At 43.8% G+C, this 23,656-nt stretch overlaps 1 protein-coding gene across 12 annotated transcripts in view; it reads left to right on the forward strand.

Moving 5' to 3' along the window:
• Positions 1–3,375: 3,375 nt before the first annotated feature.
• The window catches only part of LOC103229976 (zinc finger protein 717-like), a 30,931-nt gene continuing 10,650 nt past the window's right edge, over positions 3,376–23,656 (forward strand). The window contains exons 1-3 of one of the 12 annotated variants that reach the window (XM_073011459.1): positions 3,565–10,991; positions 18,183–18,296; positions 22,753–22,832. In XM_073011459.1, coding sequence (XP_072867560.1) covers positions 22,780–22,832 — 53 coding nt within the window. In that variant the 5' untranslated portion in view covers positions 3,565–10,991; positions 18,183–18,296; positions 22,753–22,779. The other 11 variants (XR_012091164.1, XR_005236049.2, XR_005236048.2 and 8 more) reach the window with 11 other exon arrangements.

Raw genomic sequence — 23,656 nt, forward strand, 5'->3', positions numbered from 1 at the left:
ACCAGGAGTCTTGCCCCCGATGTAGAGCTTTTATGCCGTAGTTGGTCCAACATTCTGTAAATCACTAAAAGAGCAAGGATAGACTGTCCCAACCAGTTTTTGTAATTTCCTAAAACCATACATTCATTTTACTAAAGGGATAGCCCCCTCCTGTCAGCTAAACCAGTGCAATCCTATACAGGTTATTATTTTGAGCCCCAAAGTTCTCCCCCTTTTCTAAGCAGGTTCCTTCTTTTTTTTTTTTTTTTTTCTGAGATAGAGTTTCACTCTTGTTGCCCAGGCTGGAGTGCAGTGGCTCGAACTTGACTCATTGCAACCTCCGCCTCCTGGGTTGAAGCAATTCTCCTGCCTCAGCCTCCCAAGTAGCTGGGATTACAGGCATGTGCCACCACACCCAGCTAATTTTGTATTTTTCATAGAGGCAGAGTCTCACCATGTTGGCCAGGCTGGTTTTGAACTCCTGACCTCAGATGATCTGCCCACCTCAGCCCAAAATGTTGGGATTACAGGCGTGAGCCACTGTGCCTGGCCTCAGGTTCCCTTCTTTAAGCCAGTTTTATAGTATGGGGGCTGAGGTTTCAGGGACAGACCCTAATGGATTCTTTGAAATGCATTTCTTTGATCCCCCACCTCCTGAACCTGCCTCTAAACCTTTTTCCAAAACCTCTCACAACGGAACCATTGTTCCTTCTCCATATAACGACAAGACCAAGATAGCGATGGTAGAAGTTAAAGACTTGAAACAAACTTTGGCAATTGAGACAGGATACCAAAATGTAAATGCCACTGAATCAAATATTCTGTCCACATGTTAAACAAAAGCAATTGTTATGCTTGTGTGCACAGCAGGCCAGGGGCCCAAATTGTCACCTTTCCACTAGGATGGCCCTCCAGTAAACCAGGCATGGGCTGCATGGTAGCTCTTTTCCAAGATTCTACAGCCTAGGGTAACAAGTCGTGCCAAGCTCTCCCTCTGCTATATCTCGAAATCTGGCCCACTGTGGGTCAGCTCCTGAGGGCCATCCAGCTTTCATCTCCCAACACTAAGTTCACTTCGTGTCTCTCATGACAGAGAGGAAAATTAGCATTCCTTGGAGACCTGAAAGGATGCAGTGAGCTTAATAATTTTCAAGAGCTTATCAGTCAGCCCTTGTTCATCCCTGAGTGGGTGTGTGGTGGTGTTGTGGTGGACCTTTACTGGATACTCTGCCAAATAATTGGAGTGGCAGTTGTGCTTTAGTCCAATTGGGTATCCCTTTCGCCCTGGCATTTCATCAACCAGAGGAAAGAAAAATAAGACATCTTAAAGAGAGAAAAGCCCCTTCTAAGTCTTTTGGCTCTCACATCTAGACACAATTAAAGACCCACGAGGAATAATGGATCCATTTGAAGCCCAAAATCAAATAGCTGCAGGATTTGAGTCAATATTTTGGTAGGTGACAGTTAATAAAAATGTAGATTGGATAAACTACATCTATTACAACCAACAGTGATTTATTAACTACACTAGAGCTGCTGTTAAAGGAACAGCTGAAGAATTAGGGGCTACTAGCCAGATGGCTTGGGAAAATAGGATAGCCTTAGACATATTAGCAAAAACGGGAGTTTGTGTCATAATTATAACTCAATGTTACACCTTCATCCCAAACAACCCTGCCCCTAATAGAAGTATAACAAAGGCATTACAAGGTCTGACTGCTCTGTCCAGTGAGTTAGCCAGCAACTCAGGGGTAAATGACCCCTTTACAGGATGGCTAGAATAAATTAAAAAAAAAAAAAAGTAGTTCGGTAAATGGAAAGGAATTACAGCCCCAATTCTTACTTCCCTCGCAGCCATACTAGGTGTACTTATTCTTGTCGGGTGCTGTCATACCACGCATCCATAGGTAGATGCAGAGGCTCATAAAAACAGCACTTACTAAAACCTCCCTTAACTATCCTCCACCTTATCCAGAGAAGCTTTTTCTTTTAAAAAATCAAGCAAAACAACCAAGCCAAGACATGTTAAAAAAAAGTTTAAAAACAAAGCTGTAAGGAAGTACAAGGGGAGGGATTGTTAGATATGAGCTCAAAATTTCTTTTCAAAGAATGTCAGTATGTTCAATTCTTTGTCTTCTACTTTTAAACTTAACTTCCTCGTAAAGCAACCTTTTCCCAATTACCTGCTCCACCCTAACTCATTCCAATTATCTGCTACCTGCTCTGCCCTGACTCCTGCCAACGCACTCACCCCATCCTTCTCTTTAAATTCGCCAGTTGGAATTAGTTTAGCCTGTGCGGTCTAATCCTAGCCAATAGGGGAAGGACACAGCAGCAGGTGCCACGTGCGTCAGGGTTAAGAACCCCTTCCCCTCCCTTGTCCAAGTGTGCGCTCACCATTGTTCCATATGTAAGGGCACACTCTTCTATATAGAAGTAACTTGCCTTGCTGAGAAAAAGTAAATTTTATATTCGAGTGCTATTTCTTTTGCGGCACTGAAACTTTATATATAATAGTTTTATTTACACACTCAAACCAAATAACTAAAGATTTGATAGCTGGAATGATGAAACTTTGGAGTTCATGGGCAAATAATTACCAGATGCTGGAGTGTAAACTGGCATAAGGATTATGGAGTGCACCCATCCTATGAACCTGCTCTTTTATTGTAGTCTATATACTAGAGCAGTGTTTCCAACTGTGTAATACGACCCGTTGAAGATTCACAAATTAGTTTACTGGGTGAGAACAAACATCTTTTAATAGGTTCGAACAGTGTTAACATTAATTTTCTGTCTGTCAACAAATTTAAAGTACAAGACAGACACAATTCTAATGCTTTGGGATGCACCTGCAAAAAGCAGATGTGGGTTCCATAACCGCAGTACCTTTCGCTAACAAAAAGAACTGTAGCTAAAGGTGGATATCACCCACTGCTGCGCCCACATGGCGCTTCTCCATCCTCCCCACAGCGTCCCAGTCTGGGTTTGATAAAGACGCGGAATTCGGCTGGAAGCAGTGGCTCACTTCTGTAACCCCAGAACTTTGGGAAGCTGAGGCAGGTGGATCACAAGGTCAAGAGTTCAAGACCAGCCTGGCCAACGCAGTGAAATCCTATCTCTACTAAAAATACAAAAATTTGCCGGGCGTGGTGGTGGGCGCCTGTAGTCCCAGCACCACAGAGGTTGAGGCCCGAGAATCGCTTGAACCCCGGAGGCGGAGGTTGCAGTGAACCGAGATTGCGCCACTGCCCTCCAGCCTAGGGGACTAAGCGAGACTCCGTCTTCAAAACAAACAAAAACATGCGGAATCCACCCTGCTGTCCCATGGAGAGCGCAATCCTCACCCTCAGGCCACAGGACACTGCAGCAGAACTGACTCCCTGAAGTTAACACAGTTCCTCCCTGGGTGGGCCGGACACCGCAGGGGCGGGTGGGAAATGTAGTCTCTCTCCAATGACGCCACTAGCACAGGACCAAGGGAAAAGAGCGTCCGGGTTCCTTCCGCGCATGCCCTGCCCCACTCTGCCATCGCTCCTGGTAAATTTGAACCCTGCAGCTCTCTGGACTACTCCGCAGGTCTGGGGTGGGGTTGGGCGTCCCTGAAGTTGGCTGCGAAGGCGGAAGGGGAGACCACCGGCCTTGGGGGTTCCTGGGTGGGCGTACTGGGCTCCCTTGGTTGGAGCAGGCAAAGGGGCGGATTTGAGGCCGGGGGGCCTAAAGCATAGATGTGGGGCTGGAGTGCCGGGCGACTGGGGTTGTGCTGTCCCCCGCTGCGTCCGAAGCTGTGCTCCCCCGGTGGGCAGATGTGGCCTCTGGTCTCAGAAGAGGGTTCCAAGAGGGCGCGGCCAGGGTCCACCGGAGATGGAAGGGATATTGAGGGCTGGGAGCTGGCGGGTCTCCCTAGGAAGGAAGGAAATCCTCCAGAGTGAAACTGTTTACACTGAAAATCTGCTGTTCAGTGTAGTCACCTAAATGGATGATTTTAGCTAGATCTGGTTCACTTGCTAAAACTTTTCCATCAGCATTTGCTGCTTCACCTTGCATTTTTATGTTATGGAGACGGTTTCTTTCCTTGAACCTCACGAACCAACTTCTTGCTGGTATCTTCTGCAATTTCTTCATCTCTCTTGGTCTTTATAGAGCTGAAGAGACTTGTATCCAGACCACTCACTCTTTACCTGTATCAGCAATAAAACTGATTCACTTTCCTATACTCATTTGTTCACTGGAATAGCGTATTTCCTTTCTCATTGCACTCACAACTTGGCTAAGTGGTGCAAGAGGCCTAACTTTTGGCCTTTTTTTTGACATGCATCCCTCAGTAAACTTAATTATCTCTGGTTTTTGATGTAAAGTGAGAGATGTGCGACTCTTCTTTTTACTTGAACACTTAGAGACCATTATACGATCATTAATTGGCCTAATTTTAATGTTTTTGTGACTCAGGTGAGGAGACCACCCCCTCATATCGTCTTATGCCCAATTTCTGCCTCCAAAGAAAGAACAAGTAAAAACTAAAAGGCAGAAATGAAATCCACAGGCAGACAGCCTGCCACCACACCCTGGGCCTGGTAGTTAAATATTGACTCCTGACCTAAGGGTTATGTTATCTATAGATTACAGACATTATATAGAAATGCACTGTGAAAATCCCATCCTGTTTTGTTCCGATCTAATTACTGGTGCATGCAGCCCCCAGTCACATACCCCCTGCTTGCTCAATCAATCACAACCCCCTCACATGTACCCCCTTAGAGTTGTAAGCCCTTGAAAGGGACAGGAATTGCTCACTCCGGGAGCTCGGCTCTTGAGACAGGAGTCTTGCTGATGCCCCCGGCCAGATAAACCCCTTCCTTCTTTAACTCTGTGTCTGAGGAGTTTTGTCTGTTGCTCGTCCTGCTACATTTCTTGGTTCCCTGACCGGGAAACAAGGTGATTGGCGGATGGTTGAGGCAGCTCCTTGGGCGGCTTAAGCCTGCCCTGTGGAACATCCCTGCAGGGGACTCTGATCAGCCTGAGTGACACGGATCCTGAGCACTCCTGGGTAGGCGTTTGCCCCAGTGGGACACCTTGCCAGAGCAATGTGTGGCAGGCCCCCATGGAGGATCAACGCAGTGGCTGAACACCAGGGAGGAACTAGAACTTGGAGTCTGGACATCTGAAACTTGGTAAGACTAGTCTTGAGAACTTGCCCACTCCATTTGAGTGGAAGTATGGCCTGATCACCCATGGCGTGCCTTTATTGGCACTTAGGTTTGGTTTTGGTTTTGGTTTTGGTTTTGACTTGGTTTGAATTGCTTGACAGGACTGGTCTTAGGAGCTTGCCCACTCTATCTAGTGGAAACATGGCCTGATCACCCACGGTGTGCCTTTATCGGCACTTTCATTTTGGTTTTGACTTGGTTTAAATTGCTTGACAGGACTGGTCTTGGGAACTTGTCTACTCCATTTGAGTGGAAGCGTGACCTGATCACCCACAGTGTGCATGTACCGGCACTTTGGTTTTTGTTTTTGACTTGACTTGGATTGCTTGATACTTTGGTTTTGGTTTTGACCTGGCTTAGATTTCCTGATACTCTGATTTTGGTTTTGGTTCTGGTTTGGTGTAAACTGTAAAAGTGTGTGTGTGTGCCCTTTTTACCCTTTGTTTTGTGGTGTGCGTGTGGTGTGAGTGTGGTGTTTTGTCTCGAGGAAACATGGGTCAGGCACAAAGTAAGCCCACCCCACTAGGAACTATGTTGAAAAATTTCAAAAAAGGATTTAAGGGAGACTATGGAGTCACCATGACACCAGGAAAACTTAGAACTTTGTGTGAGATAGACTGGCCAGCATTAGAGGTGGCTTGGTCATCAGAAGGATGCCTGGACAGATCCCTTGTCTTGAAGATATGGCACAGGGTAGCCTGTAAGCCAGGGTACCCAGATCAGTTCCCACATATAGATTCTTGGTTACAGCTAGTTTTAGACCCCCCCACAGTGGTTAAGAGGACAGGCAGCAGCAGTACTAGTAGCAAAGGGACAGTTAGTTAAGGAAGGTTCTTGCTCCACCCGCTGAGGGAAGTTGGCCCCAAAAGTCCTGTCCAACCCAATACCAGAAGAATCGTGGCAGGAATTGGTACCAGCAATACCCCCGCCTTGTTGGGAGGAAGGGCTCCCCCATCCCTGAGCCCACAGCACTTACACCTCCACCAGATAACCACACCCCTAGACCACCCAGAGTAGACAAGAGAGGAAGTGAAGCCGTGGGAGAAACTCATCCCTTGGCAGCTTGCTTATGGCCCAAGACAGCAACCCAAATACCCCTGAGAGGGCAGTGATATACTGGGGTAGATGAGGATGGTCACATGGTGGAAAAGCGTGCCTTTGTGTATCAACCTTTCATCTCTGCTGACCTTCTCAATTGGAAAAACAATACTCCATCTTACACTGAAAAGCTTCAAGCTTTAATTGACTTGCTCCAAACTATTACACAGACTCATAATCCTGCTTGGGCTGATTGCCACCAGCTGCTCACGTATCTCTTTAATGCAGATGAAAGGCGAAGGGTGCTCCAGGTGGCAACTAAGTGGCTAGAGGAGCACATGCCAGTCGATTACCAAAACCCCCAAGAATATATAAGAATTCAACTGCCAGGAATAGACCCCCAATGGGACCCGAACGAGGGACCAGACATGGAGAGGCTAAGGTGGTACCATGAGGCATTAATAGAAGGTCTAAAGAAAGGGGCTGAAAAGGCTACAAATGTAATGGTCTCTGAGGTCATCCAAGGAAAAGAGGAGAGTCTAGTGCAATTCTATGAAAGACTGTGAGGCTTACCATATATACACTCCTTTTGATCCAGATAGCCCTGAAAATCAGCACATGATTAACATGGCCTTAGTTAGTCAAAGTGTGGAAGGTATCAGGAGAAAATTGCAGAAACAGGCTGGGTTTGCAGGTATGAATACCTCACAGTTACTGGAAATAGCCAATCAAGTGTTTGTGAATAGACATGCAACAAGCCGCAGAGAAAGCCGTAAGGAAGGCTAATACCAGGCTAGGTGAAACGCCAACTTACTGGCCGCGGCCATTAAGGGAATTCCCCTGAAAGGAGAGGGAAAGGGGGGTTCTGGGAGGAATACCCAGTCTAATCACCCATGCTTGCAACATAACCAATGCGCCTATTGTAAGGAAATAGGACACTGGAAAAGTAAGTGTCCCCAACTGAAGGAAAAGCAAGGTGGTTCAGAACAAAAGACCTCAGATAAAGACGACGGAGCTTTGTTCAGTGTGGCTGAAGGGTTATTGGACTGAAGGGGACCGGGCTGAAGTGCCCCCAAGGAGCCCGCATTCAGGATTACAGTTGGGGGAAAGGACATTAAGTTTTTGGTTGATAGTGGTGCTGAACATTCAGTAGTGACCACCCCAGTTGCCACCTTATCCAAGAAAACCATTGATATAATCAGAACAACAGGAGTTTCCACTAAGCAGGCTTTCTGTTTACCAAGGACCGGCTTGGTTGGGGGACATGAGATAGTTCACCAGTTCTTGTACATGTCTGACTGTCCCTTGCCCTTGCTGGGAAGAGATTTGCTTAGCAAGCTGAGAGTCACCATCTCCTTTACAAAACAGGGCTCTTTACAGCTAAAGTTACCGGGAACAGGAGTTATCATGGCCCTTACGGTCCCCCAGGAAGAAGAATGGAGACTTTTTCTAACTGAGCCAGGCCAAGAGATAAAACCAGCTCTAGCTAAGCGATGGCCCCGAGTATGGGCAGAGGATAATCCTCCGGGACTGGCGGTCAACCAAACCCCTGTACTCATAGAAGTTAAGCCTGGGGCCCAACCAATTAGACAAAAGCAGTATCCAGTTCCCAGAGAAACTCTCAAAGGAATCCAGGTTCATCTCAGGTGCTTGAAAGCCTATGGAATTATAGTTCCTTGCCAGTTTCCATGGGACACCCTCTTCCTGCCTGTCCCTAAGCCAGGGACCAAGGACTACAGATCAGTACAGGACTTGCTCTTGGTCAACCAAGCTACAGTGACTCTGCACCCAACAGTTCCTAACCCTTACACATTGTTAAGACTGCTGCTGGCTGAGGACAGCTGGTTTACCTGTCTGGACTTAATAGATGCCTTCTTTAGCATCAAAATAGCTCCTGAGAACCAGAAGTCGTTTGCCTTTCAGTGGGAAGATCCAGAGTCAGGTGTCACTACTCAGTGCACTGGGACCTGACTTCCCCAAGGGTTCAAGAACTCCCCTACTATTTTTGGGGAGGCCCTGGCCCAAGACCTGCAAAAGTTTCCTGCTAAAGACCTAGGCTGTGTCTTGCTTCTGTACGTGGACGACCTTCTCCCGGGACACTCCACGGCAGTCGGGTGCACAAAAGGGACTGAAGCCCTGCTTCAGCACCTGGAGGATTGTGGGTATAAGGTGTCCAAGAAGAAAGCTCAGATCTGCAAACAGCAGGTACGCTACCTGAGATTCACTCTTCAGAAAGGGGAGCACAGCCTGGGGTCTGAAAGAAAGCAGGTCATCTGCAACCTACCGGAACCTAAAAACAGAAGGCAAGTAAAGGAATTCCTAGGAGCTGTGGTTTTGCAGATTATGGATTCCAAACTTTGCAGTACTAGCCAAACCTTCATACTGGGTTACAAAGGGGGGCGACCGGGAGCCTTTTGAATAGGGGCCTCTACAACAGCAAGTCTTTTGTAAGTTAAAGGAAAAACTTATGTCGGCCCCAGCCCTAGGACTACCAGATTTGACAAAGCCCTTTACACTCTATGTGTCAGAAAGATAACAAATGGCAGTTGGAGTTTTAACCCAGACTGTGGGGCCCTGGCCAAGGCCAGTGGTCTATCTCTCAAAACAACTAGATGGGGTTTCCAAAGGCTGGCCCCCATCTCTAAGGGCCCTGGCAGCAACAGCCCTGTTAGCACAAGAAGCAGATGAACTAACCCTTGGGCAAAACCTGAATATAAAGGCCCCCCATGCTGTGGCAACTTTGATGAATACCAGAGGACATCATTGGCTAACAAATGCTAGATTAACCAAGTACCAAAGCTTGCTGTGTGAAAATTCCCGCGTAACTATTGAAGTCTGTAACACCCTAAATCCTGCCACCCTGCTCCCAGTATCAGAGGGCCCTGTTGAGCATAACAGTATAGAGGTGTTGGACTCAGTCTATTCTAGCAGACCTGACCTTCAGGACCAGCCATGGGCATCAGTAGACTGAGAGTTATACGTGGATGGGAGCAGCTTCATTAACGCACAAGGGGAAAGATGTGCAGGATATGCAGTGGTAACTTTGGATGTTGTCATTGAAGCCAAACCCTTGCCACAGGGCACTTCAGCCCAGAAAGCTGAGTCTTTAACTCAGGCTCTAGAACTCAGTGAAGGTAAGACTGTAAACATCTACACTGACTCTTGAGATGCCTTTCTAACCCTCCAAGTGCAAGGAGTATTGTATAAGGAAAAGGGTCTGTTAAACTCTGGGAGAAAGGACATAAAATATCAACAAGAAATTCTACAATTATTAGAGGCAGTGTGGAAACCTCAGAAGGTGGCAGTCATGCACTGCAGGGGACACCAGCAAGCCTCCACCTCAGTGACCTTAGGAAACTCTCGAGCTGATTCAGAAGCTCGAAAAGCAGCATCTACCCCTTACCAGGTATCGGTAGTAGCCCCCTTACTCCCTCAAACACCTGACCTGGTACCTACCTATTCTAAGGAAGAAAAAGGCTTCTTCCAAGCAGAAGGGGGGCAAGTAATAAAAGGAGGATGGATCAGACTGCCAGATGCTGGGGTAGCTGTGCTGCAGTTGCTAGGAGCACCAGTCGTATTGGCTGTGCATGAAACCACTTATCTAGGTCAAGAGTCACTTGAAAAATTGTTAGACCGGTACTTCTATGTCTCACACTTGCCAGCCCTTGCCAAAGCAGTAGCACAACTGTGTGTTACTTGCCAACAGCACAATGTGAGGCAAGGCCCCAGCATTCCACCTAGTATATAAGCTTATGGAGCGGCTCCTTTTGAAGATCTTCAGTTGGATTTCACAGAAATGTCGAAATGTGGAGGTCACAAGTATTTGCTGGTTCTTGTGTGTACTTACTCTGGGTGGGTGGAGGCTTATCCCACACGAACTGAAAAGGCCTATGAGGTAACCTGTGTGCTTCTCTGAGATCTTATTCCTAGGTTTGGACTGCCCTTATGAATCAGCTCAGATAACAGGCCGGCGTTTGTGGCTGACTTGGTACAGAAGACAGCAAAGGCATTAGGAATCACTTGGAAGCTATATGCCTACTGACCTCAGAGTTCTGGAAAGGTGGAGTGAATGAATCGGACCATCAAAAATAGTTTAGGGAAAGTATGTCAGGAAACAGGATTAAAGTGGATACAGGTCCTTCCTATGGTATTGTTTAAAATTAGATGCACTCTTTCTAAGAAAACAGGATACTCCCCCTTATGAAATACTGTATCATAGGCCTCCTCCTATACTATGGGAGCTTCCAGGCACTTCCCGAGTTAGGTGAAGTTGAATTACAGCGACAGCTATAGGCTTTAGGAAAAATTACACAAACAATCCCAACTTAGGTAAATGAGAGGTGTCCATCAACTTATTCTCCCCAGTTCACCCTTTCTCTCCAGGTGATCATGTGTGGATCAAGGACTGGAATGTAGCCCCTTTGTGGCCATGGTGGAAAAGACCTCAGACTGTCATCCTGACCACCCCCATGGCTGTAAAGGTAGAAGGAATCCCAGCCTGGATCCACCACAGCCATGTGAGACCTGCAGCCGATGAAACCTAGGAGGCAAAACCGAGCCCGGACAACTCCTGCAAAGTGACTCTGAGGAGGACGGCAAACCCTGCTCCAGTCACACCTGGAAACTGACTGGTCTACACACAGCAGAAGCATGAGGAGAATCAATGTAGGACTCATTTTCCTTATAATTTGGACTTGTATAGTAAAAACTTCCACTGATTTTCCCTACACGGAGGACTGCTCTCAGTGTATACATCAGGTTACCGAGGTAAGGCAACAAGTTAAAACAATCTTTCTGTTCTATAGTTACTATGAATGCCTAGGAACTTTAAAAGGAACATGTTTATATAATGACACTCAGTACAAGGTATGTAGCCCAGGAAACGACTGACTGGATGTGTGTTATGACCCTTCTGAGCTTCCCATGTCCACAGTTTTTGAAATAAGATTAAGGGCTGAAGACTGGTGAGGACTTATAAATGATACAAGTAAAGTATTAGCCAGAACAGAAAAAAAGGGGTGCCCAAACTCATATTCTTGAAATTTGATTTCTATGCTGTCATTAATAGCAGTAAGTTAGGAAGGGAATGTGGCTCTTTTAGTTGGGAAAAAGGCTGTATGGCTGACAATCAGTACATTTGTCATGAATTAGGACTGTGTGGAAATGAATGTGGATACTGGTCTTGTGTCATTTAGTCCACTTGGATAAAAAGTGAAAAGGATCTAGTCCACCTTCAGAAAGGAAAAAATGGCCCTTCTTTACTAAAGGACAATGTAACCCCTTAGAGCTAGTAATAACCAATCCCCTTGATCCTTACTGGAAAAAAGGATAGTGTGTGACCTTAGGAATCAATGGGGCTGGACTGGATCCTCGAGTAAATAGCTTGGTTCGAGGAGAAGTTTACAAACGCTCTCCGTTTACAAACGCTCTCCTGAACCAGTGTTTCAAACTTTCTATGATGAACTAAAAGTACCAATACCAGAAATTCCAGGAAAAACAAGAAATTTGTTTTTGCAATTAGCTGAGCATGTAGCACAGTCGCTCAGTGTCACTTCACGTTACATATGTGGAGGAACTATAATGGGAGATCAATGGCCATAGGAAGCCCAAGAATTAGTACCTACAGATCCAGTTCCTGATGAATTCCCAGCTCAAAAGAATCACCCTGATAATGTCTAGGTCCTAAAAGCCTCAGTTATTGCACAGTATTGCATAGCTAGATAAGGAGAAGAATTCACTGACCCCATAGGATGACTTAGTTGTCTGAGACAGAAACTGTATAGTGATACCACAAAAACAGTCACTTGGTGGAGTTCAAATCAAACAGAGAGGAATTCATTTAGCAAATTCCCAAATTCTAAACCGTGTGGACCCACCTGGAGTCCTACCAGGACTGGACAGCCCCCACTGGATTATATTGGATATGTGGGCATAAAGCTTATGCCAAATTACCTGACCAGTGGGCAGGCAGTTGTGTTATTGGCACTATTAAACCATCTTTCATCTTACTGCCCATGAAAACAGGTGAACTCCTAGGTTTCCCTGTCTATGTTTCCCACAAAAAGAGAAGCATAGCTATAGGAAATTGGAAACGCGATGAATGGCCCCCTGAGAGAATCATACAGTATTATAGGCCTACTACTTAGGCACAAGATGGCTCATGAAGATACTGGACCCCCATTTACATGATCAACCAAATCATATGGTTACAAGCTGTCTTAGAAATAATCACTAATAAAACTGGCAGAGCCTTGACTATTCTGGCCCGTCAAGAAACTCAGATGAGAAATGCTGTCAAAATAGATTGGCTCTTGACTACTTGCTAGCAGCTGAAGGAGGGGTCTGTGGGGAATTTAGCCTTACTAATTGCTGTCTACAAATAGATGATTGAGGGCAAGTAGTTGAAGACATAATTAGAGATATGATAAAATTGGCACATGTGCCCATGCAAATGTGGCATGGATTTGATCCTGGGGCCATGTTCCCAGCGCTAGGAGGATTTAAAACTCTTATAGTAGGAGTTATAATAATAATAGGAGTCTGCCTACTGCTCCCTTGTTTGTTACCTGTACTTCTTCAAATGGTAAAAAGCTTCATCGCTACCTTAGTTCACCAAAATGCTTCAGTACAAGTGTACTGTATGAATCACTATTGATCTGTCTTGCAAGAAGACATAGGTAGTAAAAATGAAAGTGAGAACTCCCACTAATAAAATGAGTGAGAGTCTCACAAAAGGGGAATAAGGGAGGAGACCACCCCTCATATCATCTTATGCCCAATTTCTGCCTCCAAAAAAAGAAGAAGTAAAAACTAAAAGGCAGAAATGAAATCCACAGGCAGACAGCCCGGCGCTGCACCCTGGGCCTGGTAGTTAAAGATCAACCCCTGACGTAACTATAGATTACAGACATTGTATAGAAATGCACTGTGAAAATCCCTGTCCTGTTTTGTTCCAATCTAATTACCAGTGCATGCAGCCCCCAGTCATGTACCCCCATGTACCCCCTGCTTGCTCAATCATGACCCCCTCACATGCACCCCCTTAGAGTTGTGAGCCCTTAAAAGGGACAGGAACTGCTCACTCAGAGAGCTCAGCTCTTGAGACAGGAGTCTTGCTGATGCCCCTGGCCGAATAAATCCCTTCCTTCTTTTACTTGGTGTCTCAGGAGTTTTGTCTGTGGCTCGTCCTGCTACACAGGGAATCAGGGAGTTGAAGGGAGAGAGAGGCAGGGGAATGGCCAGTCCATGGAGCAGTCAGAACATGGACAACATTCATCACTTAGGTTTGTTGTTTTATATGAGAGTGATTTGTAGCACCCTCCACTCAAACAATTATAATAGTGACATCAAAAAGCACTCATCACATTGGCTGGACACGGTGGCTCACGCCTCTAATCCCAGCACTTTGGGAGGTCGAGGTGGGTGGATCACCTGAGGTCAGGGGTTCGAGACCAGCCTGGGCAACATGGTACAACCCCATCTCTACATACAAAAATTAGCTGAGCGTGGTGGTGGGTGCCCATAGTCCTAGCTACTTGGGGGGCTGAGGCAGGAGAATAGCTTGAACCCGCAGGCAGAGGTTGCAGTGAGCCGAGATTGTGCCACTGCACACTGGCTTGGACTCAATCTCAAAAAAAAAAAAAAAGAAAAGAAAAGAAAAGAAAAAAAGAAAAGAAAACAGTACTGATCACAGATCACCATAAGGGATATAATAACAGTAAAAAATCTTTAAATATTGTGAGATGAAATGAGTACATGCTGTTAGAAAATGGTGCTGATAGACTTCCCCACATGGTTGCTAAAAACCTTCAATTTGTGGAAAACTCAGTATCTGTCAATCCTAGTAAAGTGAAGCACAGTAAAACAAGGTTGTATTGCTTTGATTCCATTTGAAATTCAAAGTCTTTTTTTCTAATTATGTGAAGAATACCCATGGTAGTTTGATGGGAATAGCATTGAATCTATAAATTACTTTGGGCAGTATGGCCATTTTTGTGATACTGATTCTTCCTATTCATGAGGATGGAATGTTTGTCCATTTGTTTGTGTCCTCTGTGATTTCCTTGAGCAGTGATTTGTAGTTTTCCTTGAAGAGGTCTTTCATGTCCCTTTTTAGCTGTATTCCTAGGTATTTTATTCTCCTTGTAGTATTTGTGAATGGGAAATCATTCATGATTTGGCTCTCTGCTTGTCTATTGTTGGCATATAGGAATGCTTGTGAGTTCTGCACATTCCTTTTGTATCCTGAGACCTTAAGTTGCTTATCAGCTTAAGAAGCTTTAAGAAGCTTTTGAGTTTTCTAAAAATAGGTTTTCTAAATACAACCCATGAATAGACAATTTTACTTTCTCTATTCCTATTTGAATACCCTTTATTTCTTTCTCTTGTCTGATTGCCCTGGCCAGAACTCCCAATATTGTGTTGAATGGGAGTAGTGAGAGAGGGCATCCGTGTCTTGTGCCAGTTTGAACGCTTCCAGCTTTTGCCCATTCAGTATGATATTGGGTGTGGGTCTGTCATAAATAGTTCTTATTATTTTGAGATATATTCCATCAATTTGTAGTTTATTGAGAGTTTTTAACATGAAGGGATGTTGAATTTTATTGAAGGCCTTTTCTGCATCTTTTGAGATAATCGTGTGGTTTTTGTCACTGGTTATGTTTATGTGATGGATTACATTAATTGATTTGCATGTGTTGAACCAGCCTTGCATCCCAGGGATGAACCCGACTTGATCGTGGTGGATAAGCTTTTTGATGTGCTGCTGTATTCAGTTTGCCAGGATTTTATTGAGGATTTTTGCATTGATGTTCATCAGGGATATTGGCCTGAAATTTTCTTTTTTTGTTGTGTCTCTGCCAGGTTTTAGCATCAGGATGATGCTAGCCTCATAAAATGAGTTAGGGAAGAGTCCCTCTTTTTCAATTGTTTGAAACAGTTTCTGAAGGAACGTTACCGATTTTTTGTACCTGTGGTAGAATTCAGCTGTGAATCCACCTGGTCCTGGGCTTTTTTTGCTTGGTAGGCGATTTGTTACTGTCTCAATTTCAGAACTTGCTATTGGTCTATTCAGGGATTCAACTTCTTCCTGGTTTAGTGTTGGGAGGGTGTATGTGTCCAGGAATTTACCAATTTCTTCCAGATTTTCTAGTTGATTTGTATAGAAGTGTTTACAGTATTCTCTGACGGTGGTTTGTATTTCTGTGGGATCAGTGGTGATATCCCCTTTATCTTTTTTTATTGTGTCTATTTGATTCTTCTCTCTTTTCTTCTATGTTAGTTTAACTAGTGGTCTATCTATTTTGTTAATCTTTTCAAAAAACCAGCTCCTGGATTCATTGATTTTTTTGAAGGGTTTTTCATGTCTCTCTCTCCTTCAGTTGTACTCTGATCTTAGTTATTTCTTGTCTTCTGCTAGCTTTTGGGTTTGTTTGCTCTTGCTTCTCTAGTTCTTTTAAGTGGGATGTTAGGGTGTTGATTTGAGATCTTTCTAGCTTTCTGATGTGGGCATTTAGGGCTATAAATTTCCCTCTTAACACTGCTTTAGCTGTGTCCCAGAGATTCTGGTATGTTGTCTCTTTGTTCTCACTGGTTTCAAATAACTTCTTGATTTCTGCCTTAATTTCATTATTTGTCCAGGAATCTTTCAGGAGCAGATTGTTCAATTTCCATGTAGTTGTGTGGTTTTGAGTTTCTTAATCCTGAGTTCTAATTTGATTACACTGTGGTCTGACACACTGTTGTAATTTCAGTTCTTTTGCATTTGCTGAGGAGTGTTTTACTTCTAATTATGTGGCCAATTTTAGAGTAAGTGCCGTGTGACACTGAGAATAATATATATTCTGTTGTTTTGGGGTGGGGAGTTCTGTAGATATCTATTCAGTCCACTTGATCCAGAGTTGAGTTCAAGTCCTGAATATCCTTTTAATTTTCTTTTCCTTTTTTTTTTTTTTTTTTTTTAGACAGAGTTTCACTCTGTTGTCCAGGCTGGAGTGCAGTGGCACCACCTTGGCCCACTGCAGCCTCCATTTCCCAGGTTAAAGTGATTCTCCTGCCTCAGCCTCCTGAGTAGCTGGGATTACAGGCACCCACCACCTGCCTGCTAATTGTTGTATTTTTAGTAGAGACAGTGTTTCACCATGTTGGTCAAGCTGGTCTCGAGCTCCTGACCTCATGATCTGCCTGCCTCATCCTCCCAAAGTGCTGGGATTACAGGCATAAACCACTGCACCTTGCCATATCCTTTTAATTTTGTCTCATTGATCTGTCTAATAGTGACAGTGGGATGTTAAAGTCTCCCAGTATTATTGTGTGAGAGTCTAAATCTCTTTGTAGGTTTGTAAGAACTCATTTTATGAATCTGGGTACTCCCATATTGGTTACATGTATATTTAGGATAGTTAGCTTTTCTTCTTGTTGAATTTATCTCTTTGCCATTATATAATGTCCTTCTTTGTCTTTTTTGGTCTTTGTTAGTTTAAAGTCTGTTTTGTCAGAGACTGGGATTGCAACCCCTGCTTTTTTCTGCTTTCCATTAGCTTTGTAAATTTTCCTCCATCCCTTTGTTTTGAACCTATGTGTGTCTTTGCACATGAGCTGGGTCTCTTGAATACAGCACACTGATGGGTCTTGACTTTATCCAATTTGCCAGTTTTTGTCTTTTAATTGGGGCATTTAGTCTATTTACATTTAGGGGTAATGTTGTTATGTGTGAATTTGATCCTGTCATCATGATGCTAGCTGGTTATTTATTTTTTCACACTAGTTGATGTTGTTTCTTCGTAGTGTCATTGGTCTTTACATTTTTGTGTGTTTTGCCATGGCTGGTACCGGTTTTTCTTTTCCATATTAAGTGTTTCCTTTAGGAGCTCTTGCAAGGCATACCTGGTGGTGAGGAAGTCCCTCAGCATTTGCTTATCTGAAAAAGATTCTATTTCTCCTTCCCTTATTAAGCATAGTTTGGCTGGACATGAAATTCTTGGTTGAAAAAAGTCTTTTCATTAAGAATGTTGAATATTGGCCTTCACTCTCTTCTGGCTTGTAAGGGTTTCTGCTGAGGGATCCCCTGTTAGTCTGATGGGCTTCCCTTTGTAGGTAACCTGAACTTTCTCTCTGGCTGCCCATAACATTTTTTCCTTCATTTTGACCTTGGAGAATCTAATGATTATGTGTCTTGGGGTTGATCTTGTGGAGTATCTTAGTGGAGTTCTCTGTAATTCCTAAATTTGAATGTTGGCCTGTTTTGCTCGGTTGGGGAAGTTCTCCCAGATAATATCCTGAAGTGTGTTTTCCAACTTGGTTCCATTATCCTTTTTTTTTTCAGGTACTCCAATCAGTTTTAGGTTCGTTTTTTTTTTTTTTTTTTTTTTTTTTTTTTTACATAATTCCATATTTCTTGGAGGTTTTGTTCATTCCTTTTTATTCTTTTTTCTCTAATCTTGTCTGCCTGCCTTATTTCAGCAAGATAGTCTTCCATCTCTGATATTCTTTCTTCTACTTGATTGATTGGGCTATTGATACTTGTATATGCTTCACAAAGTTCTCTTGTTGTGTTTTTCAGCTCCATCAGGTCATTTATGTACATCTCTAAACTGGTTATTCTAGCTAGCAACTCCTCTAACTTTTTTTTAAGGTTTGTAATTTCTTTGCCTTCTTTACTTCAGCGAAGTTTTGTTATTACCCTCTTTCTGAAGCCTACTTCTGTGAATTCATCCATCTCATCCTCTGTCCAGTTCTGTGCCCTTGCTGGAGAGATGTTGCAATCATCTAGAGAAGAGGCACTGTGTTCTCTTCTCTAATGCTGAGTTAGATTGTTTTTATGTTGACTCTTTCTCATCTTCATGAGTTTGTCTAGTTTCGATCTTTGAGGCTGCTGACCCTTGGATGAGGTTTTTGTGGTTCTTGTTTTGTTGATGCTATTGTTCCTTTTTTTTTTTTTTTTTTTTTTTCTTTCAATAGTCAGGTTCCTCTTCTGTAGGGCTACTGCAGTTTGCTGGGGGTTCACTTCAGCTCCTATTCATCTGGTTTGCTCTCACACCTGGAGATGTCACTCGAGCCTGCAGAACAGCCAAGGTGGGTGCATGCTCCTTTATCTGGAATCTCTGACCTTGAGGGGCACCAACATGATGCCAGTAGGAAGGCTCCTGTATAGGATATCTGATAGCTCCTGTTGGGGGGTCTGACCCAGTTGGGGTCACATTTAACATAGCACTTTGGCTGTCCCTTGGTGGAGGAGGTTTGCTGCACTTGGGGGAAACCCACTCATCTGGGCTGCCTGGATTCCTCAGAGCTAGCAGGAGGAAAGACTAAGTCCACTGGTCAGCGGAGACTATGGGCACCCCTCCCCCTAGGGGCTCAGGTCCAGGGAGATCAGAATTCTGTACCTAAGCCCCTGGGTGGAGTTGGAGTTCCTGCAGGGGGGCCCTGCAGCTACAGTGTTGGCAGCTGCCCCTCCCCCAAGGGTTGCAGATGGCTTAGATGGCAGACAGTGGTGATAGCTGCCCCTCTCCCTGGGAACTCAGCAGGCTTAGGCCAAGTGGCTGTTGAGAATCTGCGCAGCTCCCTGATTGAGACCCAAGGCCCCAGTGGCGTGGGCTCCCAAGTGGGATCTTCCGATCGGTGGGTTGCACAGTTTTGTGGAAGAAGCACTGTTTCCCAGGGAGGGTAGCACTCTCACTCACCACCTCCCTTGGCTGGGAGTGGGGGCTCCCCTGCCCCTTGTCACTTTCAGGTGGGCTGCCACACCACACTGCTCTTCTTTTCTCTGATTGGGTCATGCCAGCCACCTAGCCAGTCCTAATGACAGAATCTGGATATTTCGGTTGCCCGTGCAGGATTTGCATGCTACTTTGGATCTTTTTAGTGGGAGCCTCCAATTGCGACTGCTTCTAGTTGGCCATCTTGGCACCCCTCCCCGCTGCACTTTTAAGTTTTTTATGTTATAAAATCTGACTGGACATGGTGGTTTACACCTGTAATCCCAGCACTTTGGGAGGTCGAGGTGGGTGGATCACTTGAGGCCAGGAGTTTGAGACCAGCCTGACCAACATGGTGAAACCCGTTTCTACCAAAAAATACAAAAATTAGCCAGGTGTGGTGGTGCATGCCTGTAGTTCCAGCTACTCAAGAGGTTGAGGCAGGAGAAACGCTTGAACCTGGGAGGTGGAGATTGCAGTGAGCCAAGATAGCACCACTGTACTCCAGCCTGGGCAACAGAGTGAGACCCTGTCTTAAAAAAAAAAAAAGTCTATTGTCTCTATTTAATTTATTCTATCTGTGTCACACGTACATTTTCTGTACTCTAGACTTTGCTTTAGATTGTCCATCTCATTCTCTCTCTCTCTCTCTCTCTCTCTCTCTTTTTAACTACACCAAGTCAAGTCTTTCTTCCACAGGAGCAATTCATACAGAATAGAAATATGCAAATTATGGCTACCATGCCAGATTTAGCCCACTTTCTCTTTTTATATGACCTATGAGTGCCTTTCTTGGATTATTGGTTGTAAATTTTTTGAATTTTTTTTTTTGTTTCGATTTTTAAATTTTTATGTGGAGACAGGATCTCACTATGTTGCTCAGGCTTGTCTCCAACTCCTGGCCTCAAGTGATCCTCCCTCCTTGGCCTACCAAAGTGCTGGGATTACAGGCATGAGCCATTGCGCCTGGCCTGATGGTTGTTTTATGGTTCATCATATTCATGTTTGACTTATAGGCTACCTTCAAGTAGTATTATGCCATTTCATATATACTATACAAACTTTATAAGATGCTTCCCTTTAGCTCTTCCCAGCTTCCATGCTTATACTTTTTACTCTTACATGTTATAAACTCCACAATACATTATTTTCTTGCTTCAAAAGGTCAGTGACTTTTTAACGAGGTCCGAAATAAGATCAATGTATATGTTTACTCAAATATCTACCATTTCCATTGTTTTCTTTATTTGTATTTACCCAGATTTCTGTTATCTTTTTGTGTGTGTGTGTGACAATTTTATCACTGTACACCCTTGGTATGCTTATCTCTACGTTGTTCTTTTCTGTAAGAGGTTTAGATGTCCCCAAGGCTATGATTCTTCTGATAACAGCTGCAAATTTGGGGGTCCCCAGAAAACCCACAGGTTCGGTAATCCTAGAAGGAATTAAGAACTTAGAAAAGGCTTTGCACTCATAGTTATGATTTATTACTATGAAAAGATCAACTAAAATTAACCAAGGAACAGGGTGCATAGGGCAGGATCTATGAACCACTTGGCACAAATTTCAATTGTTTGCTCTTAGTGGAACCTCTTGGTCATTGTCTGTTTCTGCCAACAATACATATCAGCACCCACAAGACATTGACAACACAAGGATCTCATTTGAGTCTGTGTTCAAAGTTTTTATTATGGTTTGGTTATGTAGACTTGCTGACTACATGTCTACATGTTGGTTATGTTGACTTCCAGTGTGGCTGCCCTTTTATGAAGGTACCCTTTAGGAGGGCACCCATGTGACCTCTTGTGAGGTCATAAGAGTTGAGACCTTTAAGCCAGTAGGATTGATGGTCTTATAAGAAGAGGAAGAGAGAGATCTATCTATCTCTGCTATGTGAGGACATATCAAGAAGGCTATGTCATCTGTAAACCAGGAGGAGAGACCTCATTAGGAAGTGATTTGCCTGGCACCTTGATCTTGGACTTTTCAGCCTCCAGAATTGTGAGCAACAAAATTTCTGTTAAGGCCAGGCGCAGTGGCTCAAACCTGTAATCCCAGCACTTTGGGAGGCTGAGACCGGCAGATCACGAGGTCAGGAGATTGAGACCATCCTGGCTAACACGGTGAAACCCTGTCTCTACTGAAAAAAAAAAAAAAAAAAAAAAAAACTAGCCAGGCAAGGTGGCGGGTGCCTGTAGTCCCAGCTACTCGGGAGGCTGAGGCAGGAGAATGGCGTAAACCCGGGAGGCGGAGCTTGCAGTGAGCTGAGATCCTGCCACTGCACTCCAGCCTGGGCAACAGAGTGACACTCTGTCTCAAAAAAAAAAAAAAAAAAAAAAAATTCTGTTAAGTCACCCAGTCTGTGGAATGTGTTATGGCAGACACAGCTGACTAATACAGGGAGGAAGGACCAGGTTTTAGGTGAACAGAAATATAACCTACCACACACTGTCTATTCTTGTTTAATTTTCCACATAAGTGTTCTTCTGGCTTATCAATATCTGAGAATGTGTTGCTTTCATAGGATGATATTAAAGCACTTCACTGACTTAGGGAGAATTGGCATCTTTATGATGTAGACTCTTCCTGTTCATAAACATAATATATCTTTTTACTTGGTTAATTAGCTTTTGTATCCCTCACTTTTCCCCCTGCCACCATTTAGTTCTACACTAATTTTGTTAAATGTACTGCTAGGTGTGTTGTCTTGTGGTTGTAGTATGAATGTTATTACATGTATGAAGACTTTTGTAGTCTGTTTATACATTGAGCTTTCTTTTCTTTTCTTTTCTTTTCTTTTCTTTTCTTTTCTTTTCTTTTCTTTTCTTTTCTTTTCTTTTTTATTTTATTGAGACAACCTTTCACTCTTGTTTCCTAGACTGGAGTGCAATGGCGTGATCTCAGCTCACCGCAACCTCTGCCTCCTGGGTTCAAGCAATTCTCCTGCCTCAGCCTCCCTAGTAGCTGGGATTACAGGCATGTGCCACCATGCCCGGTTAATTTTTGTTTAGTAGAGACAGGGATTTTCCATGTTGGTCAGGCTGATCTCAAACTTCCGACCTCAGGTGATTTGCCTGCCTTGACCTCCCAAAGTGCTGGGATTACAGGGGTGAGCCACTGCACCCAGCATATTGAGCTTTCTTATTTGGAATAGTTTTCGGAAGATTCTCTTCCGAATAGTTTTCTAGGTTTAAATTATATGCAAATCATAGTCTTTCTCATTTTTGTTTCTCTTCATTTGAGTTGAACATTACCTCTTGTACAATGGTAAATATTTGTAGAGATGGAACGTATGTGTCTTCCAGTATTTCCTCATTAACTATGAAGCTGCTCTTTGGGTCAAGATATGTCCATTTTAACATGTTGAAGAATGTCATGTGTCCTTTTTTATTGACTTTTTATTACAAATGGGATGATATATTTAAATATATCTTCTCGATGTCTGTGTGATCATAGGACTTTTTTTCATAAGCCTGTGAATATTATGAAATATGTTTATAGATTTTATTTCTTCTCAGTTGTCATGGTCTATTTCTCTTCCTCTGTTGATAAATATCAGTGTTTCCTCAGGTTCTGTACTTGCTCTTTTTGTCCTTTCAATCTCTTAGGTTCTCTTTGAGCTATTTTATTCAAGCTGCTGGCTTCAGCTACCACTGAAATGCTGTTGCTTTTCAAATCTTTACCTTGAGCTTAGATCTCTCTCCTGAGCTCTAGATCGTGAATCATTTCCAGATGAACATCCCCACATATCTGACTGCAGAAACTTCAGATTGTGTATCCAAGATTATTTTTGCTTTTCCTTATCATATTCTTTGTTCTTTTCTCAATTTCAGTTTACATCAGTATCTACCTAGCTGGTCATGAGACAGCATGGAATTGAACTCCACTTTTCACTCTCAGCACAACAAATTAGGTCAGAATTCACCGTTTGCTTTTGCTTTTGTTTTCTTTTTTTCAAGATTAGTTTCCTATTCTGCACTTTTATTGGCCTGTGTCCTGGTATAGATGGCCATGTCTCACCCTGGTTTCTTCCCCTCTGACTCTCTCTTTAGTCCTTGCCCTATCTTCTGGCAGGGAATGACTGTGGAAATGCAAATCTGACCAAGTACCTTACCACATTTTATTTACCTTTATTACTTGTATCCTGTGTTTTAGGAAGTGGGTGATTACTTTTATGTGAACACTTAGCAGTTTTTGTTTTGTTTTTTTTTTAATGTAGTAGGGAAACATAAGGATGCCTGTGAACATAAAAAATACTTTATAAGTAATTTTTTTTTTTTTTTTTTCTTGAGACGGAGTCTCGCTCTGTCGCCCAGGCTGGAGTGCAATGGCCAGATCTCAGCTCACTGCAAGCTCCGCCTCCCGGGTTCAGGCCATTCTCCTGCCTCAGCCTCCTGAGTAGCTGGGACTACAGGCACCCGCCACCTCGCCCAGCTAGTTTTTTGTATTTTTTTAGTAGAGACGGAGTTTCACCGTGTTAGCCAGGACAGTCTCGATCTCCTGACCTCGTGATCCACCCGTCTCGGCCTCCCAAAGTGCTGGGATTGCAGGCTTGAGCACCGCGCCCGGCCTTTTATAAGTAATTTTTAAAAATCAGTGAGCACATGAAGTTTCTTTTGTTGGAATTAGGTCAAGTATTGAAATGCAGAATCACCTGATAATCATGCCTTGCATACCTTTGTCTCTCATCACAGCTGAGAAACACTCACTCAGGCATGGTACTCTTTGTAGTTCCGT

This window comes from Chlorocebus sabaeus, chromosome 25 (assembly GCF_047675955.1).
Source record: "Chlorocebus sabaeus isolate Y175 chromosome 25, mChlSab1.0.hap1, whole genome shotgun sequence".
Taxonomy (NCBI): domain Eukaryota; kingdom Metazoa; phylum Chordata; class Mammalia; order Primates; family Cercopithecidae; genus Chlorocebus; species Chlorocebus sabaeus.